Below are 12,153 nucleotides of genomic sequence, written 5' to 3'. Positions count from 1 at the left end.
GTATAGATTATTAAGGTTGTACAATATAATGCAACGGCGTATGACAGAAGCTCAAAGTATATAATTATTATTCATCGATGGGATTTTACAAATTAAATACAAAATTCAGATGTAAATAGCTCCTTTAATTATTAACCCATAATTTATTATGAATGATACGCCAAAATTCATTAAAAAAAAATCCTATATGAATCATATTTCAAAACTATAGGTTCCCATTTGAATTTCAAAACTTACCCCTAAAATCTCCCCTTTTTAATCAATAAAAAAAATAATTAATATCAAATTAGTTTAGATTGTATGATTCAAAGAGGTTTTCACATGGGTAATTTTTTCCTAATTTAAGTATATCATGCTGGGCAACGACTTATTAATAAGTGTAAGTGTACAAACACAAAAAGCGCCTCGTATAATTCACTTTTAAAATGGTTATATACTTATATCTGAAAAACGACTGAATGAAAATAAAAAATTTTAACGCTGTAATTCTTAAAAATAATAGTTTTACAAAATGGGTGTTTTGAATTTTTTATAAAACAATTTAATTTAATTTAAATGTTTCTATTTTCAGTACTAAAAAATAAACATAAAAAATAAATAAATTATACATGTAACGTTAGGATCTCTTAATGGTAAAAATAAAACATATTAATCAGAACAAAAGTTATTCCAAGTTCAGTTCTATCTGTTACACCCTGTATAGACATATAGCTGGTATAGTCACATAGGTTTGATTAAAATAACTGTAATTTACTTATATATAGGTATATTTACTTAGAGCTTTGATTATTTACATTAAATATATCATTCATATTTGTTCTCCTACCGCGCTTAAAATTCACTGTCGTCCACAGTTGTAAATTGTAATTTACCGTAATACCGTCTTAACCAGTTACCCAGATATTTATTAATTATTTAAAAGCAATTTGTGTTCGTCAACACTATTGCTAGTTGCTTGATTGTAATTTGTTTGACATAATTGTATATAATAATACTTCTAAATTTGAAACTTTATTGATTATTATTTACCAATAACTACAAAAAATATATATTTATTTCAATAGGTAGTTCAAATATTTTAATAAATTACCACGGCAAAACTGGTTCATTTAGTATTTTTCTTCAAAATATCAGCTGCTAAATCTTCCATATTTAAATTCTGTACAAAAACGTTACCTATAGTTATTATTAATTTTGCAATACATTAATAATTTAAAAATACATCATTTAATTCATAAGTTTAGGCTTTAGCCTATTTTTAAAAATATGAATGTTGGATATCAATACCTTATTAATAAATAAAACAAACATATTATTATAATTGTTCTAATTTAATTAAATTTGTTGGTGGTTTTGTGGGACACAGATGGGTATATCACCTCAAATTTGTCGTCAAACCCTTCATATTATATTGATACATCCGAAAAATTCAACAGTTAAATTTATAAAATTACTCTAATATAGCCCGATATAAGTATTATATTAAATAGAATACCTATATATAACCTATAAACTAATATATTATTACAAGTACTATAAGTATTTAAATTTTTTATAGTATAATATTAAAGGTTACTAATATCCTGTTTACCCGACTCCACCAAAGTGGTCAATTATTGGCTCATATAAAAAAAGATTTTTTAAAAATGACTAAAAATTAAAACCGTTCAAATGGCGAATGTATAAACCTATTTTACTACTCTGCAGTTTTTTGCGGCCAAGGGTTGGGTCGGTCGTAACTCGTAAGTATATTATTATAGTCTATGACCTTTTTTGAAAAATTATTTACAGTTTACGAAAACCAGCATGTATATTGAGCCAGATGTTTCGGAGATTATCTCATACAAAAAATAAACATATAGTGTATTCCTATTTTATCGTTTTTAACATTATATTCTGTGGACACAGGTCTATATAACTGGAGTCAATATAACATTATAACTAATTAACTGTTCACAGGCGGAGATTTGATTGAATTTTAGAGGGGAGGCTAAAGTCTTTCTTTATAAAATAAGAAGTGGGGCTTTGTAAAATGTTCAATAATTTGGGGGGCTTTCAATATGTTTGGGGGTTCTTTAGGTACAAAAAACCGTTCACATCTGTTTTGGTATTTTCCGTGATTATCCAGGTCCCCCGGACATAAAAACTACTTTGTTTTATACTCTTATCATAGATTAAATAACACTATAAATGATAGATAATCTATTCTATATTTAGCAACGCCACTATACGCCAGTGACGTATATGGTTTATAGTATATCTGTATATATTCTAGTATATACCAAGGGTGGACCAAACCACGTCATAGACTTATGCAGTCATGCGACTTATTAACATTTTTACTAATTAAATAATAGGTGTTATTCCTTTTCCTGCTCTTCATATTATTTTTCATTGCCTATATTTTGCGGCTCGCGACTATCTTATCTTATCTATATAGGAATTATTTTCAATATAGGTCAATAACAAAATACCAATCGTTTGATATTTATAAATATTGATCGTCGATAGGTATTGTCGTCAGTGATCGATAATAAAATCACCTATCTAATCTATTTAGAAACTTCGGGTCTGCAACTAAAAAAATCCATAAAAATAGTGGTTGATTTAAAAATGAAAATTCTACAGTAAAAAAATGTAATTGGCAAAGCTATAGGTACAAAACCCTTATACACGCCACTTGCCAATGCAATCATTTAGGTACCGCTCATTATTTTAATTTGGATTTGACTAATTACCTAGTACATATTTAGGCTGGAGGTGGGATATAAGTATTTACCTACTCAACACTCGCCATCATATGCTACTGCCTACTAATAAGTCAAATCCAAATTAAAATAATGAAGGATAAATGATCATGGGCATTGCCTATTTATAGTGTTATTTTAATCTATGAGGTGATGTATGTATAATATATTTAGCTACATAAAGATAATAAATAATTATAATTTATAGCCAATACTCAATAGTTACAGTTAATATATTTTTGATACATTTTTTAAAATAAATACCTTTCCAGCAATTTTTAGTTCGTCCCAACTAATATCCTGAACTAATGACGAGCAGAAACTTTCATAGCAAGTACTTTTTAAAAGTTGCATGAGCTTTTTTGACAGAAACCTTTAAAAACATTTGATCATTAATTAATATATAAGCAATATATTTACAATTACAATCATTGCTTATGTTTTAAGATAAGGTAAATAAATATATTTTTTTATTCTCCTAAATGTGCAATGGGTGATTACTTATTAGTTATTAGTTATTAATTACCGCGACTACGGTAATATGAAATAGGTATTATACATTTGAATTATTAGTAATTACCATTTAAATTGTAAGTTATACTTAGTAATTAGTACCTATATTATATAGTTTACATTAAACGAATACTTTCACGTCTTCACACACGATGGAGACACCAGATGAACCCTATAATAAAACAGATGTCTCCACTTTTCATCTCAACAATAATCAGACATGCAATCGCATATTAATAAACGTCACATTCTGTGGACATAACGTCACATACATGCATATAAACCCAACTAAAAATACTTGGGTGTTACGCTGAATGGACTCTTTGGTATAAGAAGCACCTATTTAATGTTGCAGCAAAAATCAACTCCCGAAACAACATCATACAAAAGCTCACAAGTAGGTACAGAATGGGAAGCTGATATTTTATCAGAATTGAAAACATCTACTATCGCAGTTGAGTATTCCACCGCAGAGCATTGCACACTTGTATGGATCAACAGTACATGCAATAAAAAGTTATACTCCCAGTGGCCAGTTGAACCACACGTCCACATTACCATAGTATGCACATTGCGCATAATATCCGGAATACTGAAGTCAACCTTACTTACTCAATCGCTACCGACGTCCGACACAATGCAACATCGGAGCGCCAGTGTTACGACAAAAACAAGCTTCATAAACGAATGGAAGAAATGCATCCCATCCCTGTCCCTGCCGATTCACTCTTATGGGGCTCGACTTGCCCCGTGGCTTTAATCGAGAAAACCCCCATTCAGAACAGTGACTAAATTAAAGAAATCCGACTTAACTTCTCGAACACATCTTGAAGGAAGAATATTCCTCTTCCAACTTTATAGCTACAGCGTCATAAATAATGTCCTTGGATAATGATTTACAAATTGCAATGATATCCAAGAGAATCACCTTGCAGGTATCTACTATATACAATGGCAATATATTATTTTAATTTCTAGAAAACCTTTGTGTGATGTGAGGGTAGTGTACAAAGACGAAATTTGATTCTTGTTTCACTCAAATATCTTGATTCTTTAAGAATTGACAGAGCATTGTATAAATTCAATTACTTACCTATATTAAATAGATCAACTAATTAAGTACATAATATGACAAAATAGGTAGAGGTACTTGCATTATAATAATATTTTTAGTTTTTCTTAAAATTAAGTAACTTTCAAAATTTAACAAACTTAATAGATAGTAGGTACTCTTCGATTTCACACTTGCCCCGATGTGTATTTTAACTGGGGTAATTATATAGGTAGTCGAATAAAACAACGTAAAAATATGTCAAATATGATAAACAGACGTGTGAATCTTAAAGTAAACATAATATAAAGTATTCTTGGCTTTTCGCGGGTTCAAAATTTATGTGGACAAAAATAAAATTTGAAGACACGTCTATTTTGAAAAATACGACCTGTTTTTGTAATAAAAAAATATTTTGTGATAACAGCATGATAAATTATATTACAGTTTTGCAAACTATATTTAAATATCCAATGAAATAATCACTTTTACAAATTTCTAGATTTACTAAAAACAGATTAAATACTGGTCCTGAGAACATCTGGTTTTTCACTTACCCCACTCACTTACCCCACTTTACCTTACTCTGGGGTATAGGCAAAGTTCACAAAGAAGGCGAGCAAGCTGTTATATCTATCTATTTATCGAGCGTTTTTATAAATACATGTTGCGTCTTGCGTATTATTACCTAATTTCTGCGTTAGCATCTTCTATTGTAGCTACACAACTTTTAAGAATTAATTGTCTAGCTTTTTTCAGTCCAGCTATTCCAGTTAATATTTTCATTGGATCAGCAATTACAGTAACACAATGCATCAATCGCAACTGTGCTATTTTAACAGCCGGATTTTTGTGTTGACTGCAGTTGGCTATTGATTTTATGGAATACAACGGTGGGACGCTGATCACCATTTTATCAAGTGCCCAATTTGCATCAATGCGGATGTTTTGATTTTTATCTGCCGTACGGTTCATAAGTCCAGTAACAATGTTATCAAATAACTATGTACATATTAAGTTATAATTAAAATAATTTAGTTAAAAATTAAAAACGTATAAAGTATAGGTAGGTAATGAGTTTACTGGTCGATCTGTACACCGCATTGTCCTAAAAAGTTCGCCAGCCGACTGACACGCTAATCGGACATCAAAAATTCGTTGACCGTTAAGAAATTGAACAATTTTTCGATTAATCAAGTTTATATGGGGTTTTAATAATTTCTGGTGATGTCGTGCTACCTGTATCGCATCAGAAATTGCTCTTATGTGTTCTTCTCTAAAATTATTAATTTAAATAAGTTTTGATTAGACATAATATGTGCAGAGTAATTTAAAAAAATTACGAATTCGTGTTTTTCAAACGAATTTGTATTGATTTGATAACTTCTTTCGGATTATCAAGTGGTTCTTTTTCTGGTAATAAATCTGTTACACATCCAATAATTGTATCCATTTCTGTTAATAATTTCCTACAAATAAACTGATATGTTTATTCATGTTTAAATTTAATAAAAATATACATTCGTTTTTTTTTTTTACAAATTGTTGAAATCAGATGTCACGTTTGTAGTTGTTTGATCCCCAACATGTACAAATGCCTTAGATTCCTAAACAAAAATTCCATGATAAACTTATTTATTGTAGAAAAATTTTAATTTCTTCTTTTATAAGAACTGAAAAATACATATAGGCATAATGCATAAACATGTTTAAATTAACTAAAAAGATATAAGCTATAATTTATATTACATTTTAAATTGAAATGAAAAGTATTTTTATACATTCTGAAGCATATAAAGCAAAGAATATAGAAATTTATGGAATATTTTTTAAAGTGTTAAGTCTAAGATGTCAGGACAGGACTACCATGAGCTCTCAACGCGCTTCTACTCGTATACTCTTATACTCGTAAATCGTAATACGTAGAATATTTTATAATTTACTGTAGGTATACTTACTACAAATGTGTAGTTTTCATTTTGTTCATTTTGATTTAGTATTGGATCTAATTAACAAATATGAAAATATTATTTAAAATAGCCAATACGTACCTACCTAGTTAAAAAAAATATTAATATTAACATATTTAACAAAGAGTGATAAATATCTTTGCCATATTCTTATTACAGTGTGCTAGTAAATATAATAAATACAAAATAGGCTTTACTTGTTTGGCTATAAATTATAGTAGGTATAGTCATAGATTAAATATACTAATATATTTAATCTATGGTATAGTTTACGTAATAATAATGTAATATATTCATTAATCATGGTATCATGATTTACCACCATTGGCCATAATTAGTGTATTGTATATGTAGTGATGATGTTAATGGTAAATAGAAATAGAATTCAATACAATATACCTATAATGGTTCAGGCACGCACCCAGGATTTTTGTTTGGGGGGGGGGGGGGGGGGGGGGGGGTGCTTAAAAATGTTCTTACTTTCCTTACACGCGAGTAAACAATTTTTACACCCTTATCACGTATTAATTGAACTATTTATGTGTAGGTATCTAACGTCTACTATATTTGTGATGATATGCTATAATACATATATAATTTAGTGTAAAAATATTTATTTTTTTTTTTGGGGGGGGGGAGGGCTTTAGCCTCAAAGCTGAACTGGGTGCGTCGCTGTAATGGTTAATGACTATTATTATTATTATGATTTTATTATTCTACAGTCTACAGTCTACATGGTTGAATGGTTGATTATAAATACATATATGATGACACAAAGTAGATATATTATTAAGATGAATAATATCACAGGCTAAATTATTTAGGGAGTTTGATATAAAGCTCTCTGCAAGTTTCCAAAACCATGTTTTAATTTCCTAGATATTCCCTATCTCTATAATATAATATATACCTATAGTGGGCCATAATAATATACTAATATAGTAATATCAGTACTGCTGATACTACTGTAGTACTGTACCATATACTGAAATTGTAGGCAAATAATAGGTTACTATAACAAAACAATTTTTTGTAGTATGTTAATCATAGATACCTATCCTTACAAAGTTGTCTATACAATTGCATCTAAATGTTTATTATTATTATATGTTTACACCATTATATGTAGTTCTATTATTATTTACAGTAAAATACCTACATGACGAACATCGAGCATAATGTTAGAGGACGCTACACCGCCTACACCCGACAACACACACTAAGAAACGAAATTTTCACCACATAAAAAGGAGAACTTTGGCTGTGCAATAACATTTTTATTAGTTGGATATCGGAACTGAAAAACACAATAATGGATTTGGAAACAACAAAAACTTTTATCGTATATTATGTGATATCAAAAAAAATAAAACATTATTGCACAGCCAAAGTTCTTTCTTTTATGTGGTGAAAATGTCGGTTCTTAGTTAAGCCTGTAGCCTTCTCGCCTCTCGGTATTCTTTGGCCATTTCTTTCCCGTGTAAAACAGTTTTTGACATAACGTACGCGTATAAGACAGACAACACATGCTGGTAGCGTCCTCTTAATACTGTTCGTCAATCGTCAGTCGTCACAACTCACAAGTTTAAATGTTTGACCTGCTCGGCGGGCGGGAAGCCGGGTCGAGAACAACAACTAATACGACAAAAATCGTAATATCTCTTGAATATAAGCCTCCACTCTACTGATTGTAGTGCACGAAAAAATATATACAAACTTGAAACTAGATCAGTAAGGAAAGTTGTACTTATGGCTCTGTTGAGGTAATACTCCGGTGTATCTATTGTAAATTACCTACGTGTTTTATGGAATAAACGATGCTGCATGAGGGCCAAACAGTGTGCAAATTGTTCTGCTCCCATGTGCAGGTGATGCCACATAAAAAAAATTTAACATTTTGGGAATGGATACCTACATTTATCCACAACTAAAATGGTAATTATACGATAATGTTTAATACATTCATCGGGATTTTAGAATTTAATGAGATCATAATATAATTTACAATTTTACTATAGAATTGAATTTATAGTTTGTACATAATGTTATTATGTATACAAGAAGATTATTTTATTAGCAAACACTCATAATCGTAAAACATATTATAATTTTTGGAAATATTTTTTTTTCACACAGCATACTTCATTCAAAAGTATTGCAGAACAGGATATTTGAATAATTAATTATTTTTTTATCAATATCTAATAAAATATATAGGTAATAAATGAAAGTCGAAAGCATACATTATTATTTCATATTCCAAAGCAAAATATTTTGTAGACATTTCCAATGTTTAAAAATCTAAATGTAATATTATAACTTATAAGTAAGTATTTTAAGTTTTGAGGAGTGGCTCAGGGGAAACTCTGAAAATTGTAAGTCCAGTACTCGCTCATCACAATTTAAAATATTTATTAGTTTGAAATTCGACTGGTACTTACTAGTTACCTACTACTTTTATATACTACTCGGTGTAAATTAGATTTTTAAATACTAGAAATTTCAGAAAAAAGTTAGGTTAGGTATACTTTGGAATTTCAAACTACAAAGAAATGCCATCATTTAAAAAAGTTAAATACTTAATATATTAAGATTGATTTTTATTTTAAAAAATATTGTTTTCGTAAAAATTCAAATGTAGGGGTTTCAAATTAAAATGAATGTTTACCTTTAAAATAATCATCCTGTGCTTAAAATTGTTTATATCTTAAATGTATATTATTTTGTAAGAAATTACGAATTCGATTACATCACCATTTGAAGGAACTTTTCCTAGACCTTTACATGTAGGGCATTCCACATCCTTACTCTGTTTAGAATCCTAGAATATTATACAATTATAAAATATTTTATACAAGTTCATATTTTTATTGTCATACCATTATAATTTTCTAACGATATTAGAGAAGGTACCTAATACAAAATAAATGTAACTAATCTTTAAACAATGTATAATTATTTAGATTCCCTATTATTTATAAACAAAAAAATAGAACTTAGTAACCAATATGTGTTGTATTGCTGATTAAACTGTGATAATAATTGGCAATGAGAAAAAAAACAAATACACAGTTGACATGCATAATAATATATATATTATAATACACGATGTAGTTTTTTCAAAGTTGAAATTTAGGTAGCCAAACATTTAAATTTAGGTAATGTAGGTACAATATTTATTAAGTGAATTTATTGAGTGAATATAATATTTATGTGTTTTATTATAAATATAAATAGTGATGTACACTATTTTTGTCATGGTATTACAGTAATTACCAATGTCGGGTGGGATAGGTATTAAATATCTATGTTATTTAAACTATTTATTTAAGGGGATCGCATGTCACGTATTTTTCGTACGTTTTAGACCAATAAGCGGTGGTAAATTACACATACTTCTGAATGTCTGATTTTAATTTTTATTGTATGTATGATTTTCTTTGGTAAAATAACTAGGCTTTCTAGGAAGTCGATTTTCAATTTTCAATTTTAAAGGACCATAACATTTTGAAATTTTTTTAAAAAATCTCATGAAATAATTGCATTACATTTGTATTTATTTTTGGCTTTTTGGGTCTTATATCAAAAAAGTGGTTCCTACAAAGCATAGTCTAGGAGCTTACGAGTTCAACCTTTTTTTCGAAATTACAATCAAACTTCAGCAAGTATGTTTAATTTACTACAGCTTTTGGTAGTTTTTATAGGTGATACATAAAAGAATATATTTCCTTGTTCTCAATTTATTGACATGTGCGTGTGCATGCGAGAATAAGACTTTAGATGCTTATAAAAAAAAATGGTGACATCAAATTTTTCATCTGCTTTTGAAATAATATACAAGGAGCCTTCTATTAAATTTTTAAGCTTTTTTAACCAAGAAATACAATTTTAGTGATATTTATAGAAAAAAAACTAAATAAAAATAGAAACTGAAAATGTCCGTAAACAGCTCAAAATAAATCAAAATATTTGGAAAATGTTATGGTGTATAGAAAATGCTAATATAAACATTCAGTCAAAATGTCATGTACCTACAGTCATTTGTTTAAGAGTTGCACCAAAAACCAAAATCTTATTTTTCAAAAACAAATTTTGTGTAAAAATTCTCGTTTTTCCTTAATTTTTCTTCTGACCCCCAAAGTACCAACTAGATTCAGAAAAGATACTGTTGAAGAAAATCAAATAAATAATATTATAAAAAAATAAAATAAACACACACATCATTGTAAAATCTATAAATTCATTGTTCCATTTAGAATCTAAAATCAACTTGAGTAAAATAAATGAAAACAATATTGGAAGGGGAACATGGGCGCAAGCAGGCAAACGAATTATAAGAAGCAAATACAAATAAAAAATTCTTTAAAAAATTGATTATGTCAAGGTGCACAAAAGTTAGAAAACAACGGGAAAGGGACAAATACATTTCAAATGCAAAAAAAAACATTTGATAACATTAAATAGTAGGTAGGTATTCTCTGAAGAGACTGCAGTTTACGAATACCAGATTTTTAAAAGATTACAAAGGTATTTGGAGTACTCTTAGGTATAGCTGATTAGGTATACCTGACACATGTAGAATTATTTAGGTATATACAAAAACATTAATAGAGCAAAATAAAAGAAAAAAAAGGTGGGTAAGTGGATGTCGCTCTGCTGTACAGTACAAGTGGATCACTGTAATGGATGGTGTTAAATTTGAATTCAATGATATAATATTATTGTATAAGAAAAACGATTCTGAGCGAAAACGGTCAGTCAACCTATGATATTACCAAGTATATTTGATGATATTATTATTATTGTGAATAAAGTAATTTATATATAACCTATTTAGGCCAAAGAGCCTTGTTTTCAATTTTCAATCCTATTAGCTATAAAAGTTGAACATTTTATAAATTTTTAACTACAAAATAATTATTAAATTATAATTTGATAAATGTTGTCAAAATTAGAACTTTAAATGCTTATAAAAAAAATTGTGCCTGTGTATTTTTAATATTTTTCAACTGCTATTAGAACGATATATCAGGAGCCTTATATTAAATTTCCATGCTTTTTTACCCAACAAATAAAATTGTATTGCTATTTATAGAAAAAAAACTAAAAAAATTGAAAACTGACAATGTCCGTAAACAGCTTAAAAAGAGTCAAATGATTTTATAAATTTTATCGTGTATGGAAAATGCTAAAACAAACATTCAGTGAAATTTTCAAGTATCTACAGTCATACGTTTTTTAATTACAACAAAATAAGAAAATCGTTACATGAGATATCGAGTGAATATCAAATGTTGTAAAAATATGAATTTCAAACGCTCATAAAAATTTAATTTGACTTCCTTGTAGACATTTTTTTTTTTTGATAAAAGTAGACGAACTTATGGATAATCTTGTATTACATTTTCAAATCTTAGATTTAAAAAGAAAAATTGTTATGAATTCTCAACTCAAAATAATTTGCTAATTTTCGTGATTTTCCCGTATTTTGTCAAGATTTGAACTTTAAATGCAAATTTGGACAAAATTACTTATTAAAACAAAGAATAACGATTTTAGTTATTTTGTTGTAATTTAAAAATAGTAGGTATTCGTGGATTTATGAAACTTTTAGAGTATATTATTATAAATTATATACACAATGACACTTTCAAATGTAATTTTTTGGGCCCAAATGACTAACCTACTGTTGTACTATAATGCCTAATAATAAAATAAATTACTTTAATCACAAGATATTAGGTGAACAATAGAAGTTAAGTATGTTACATTAAATTAATAGCTACTAGCTACAACTTATAACGTTGAATTTGAAAAAAAAATACTAGTTATAAATTAAAATTGTATCTTAAGACTATTATCAGTTATAACA

The 12,153-nt window shown here is 28.2% G+C and overlaps 1 protein-coding gene across 1 annotated transcript; it reads right to left on the bottom strand.

The window, feature by feature from the left end:
* Positions 1-980: 980 nt before the first annotated feature.
* Positions 981-5,764, bottom strand: LOC132951920 (uncharacterized). The gene is made up of 6 exons (XM_061023982.1): positions 5,655-5,764; positions 5,395-5,587; positions 5,000-5,313; positions 3,012-3,120; positions 1,094-1,159; positions 981-1,035 (listed from the first exon to the last, which is right to left on the bottom strand). Exons 1-5 carry the CDS (start codon positions 5,762-5,764, stop codon positions 1,106-1,108), a joined length of 780 nt encoding a protein of 259 aa, XP_060879965.1. The 3' UTR covers positions 981-1,035; positions 1,094-1,105.
* Positions 5,765-12,153: the final 6,389 nt, after the last annotated feature.

Source organism: Metopolophium dirhodum, chromosome 9 (genome assembly GCF_019925205.1).
Source record: "Metopolophium dirhodum isolate CAU chromosome 9, ASM1992520v1, whole genome shotgun sequence".
NCBI lineage: Eukaryota > Metazoa > Arthropoda > Insecta > Hemiptera > Aphididae > Metopolophium > Metopolophium dirhodum.
The sequence above is the reverse complement of the archived record's forward strand: the minus strand, read 5'-3'. Positions and strand labels throughout refer to the sequence as shown.

Coding starts and splice junctions, on each gene's coding strand:
- LOC132951920 (XM_061023982.1), bottom strand. CDS start 5,764: ATGGATACAATTATTGGATGTGTAACAGATTTATTACCAGAAAAAGAA. Junction 3,121..4,999: donor GATGCTAACGCAGAAATTAG/GTAATAATACGC, acceptor ATGTTTTTAAAG/GTTTCTGTCAAAAAAGCTCA. Junction 1,160..3,011: donor AACTAAAAATTGCTGGAAAG/GTATTTATTTTA, acceptor GTTTTTGTACAG/AATTTAAATATGGAAGATTT.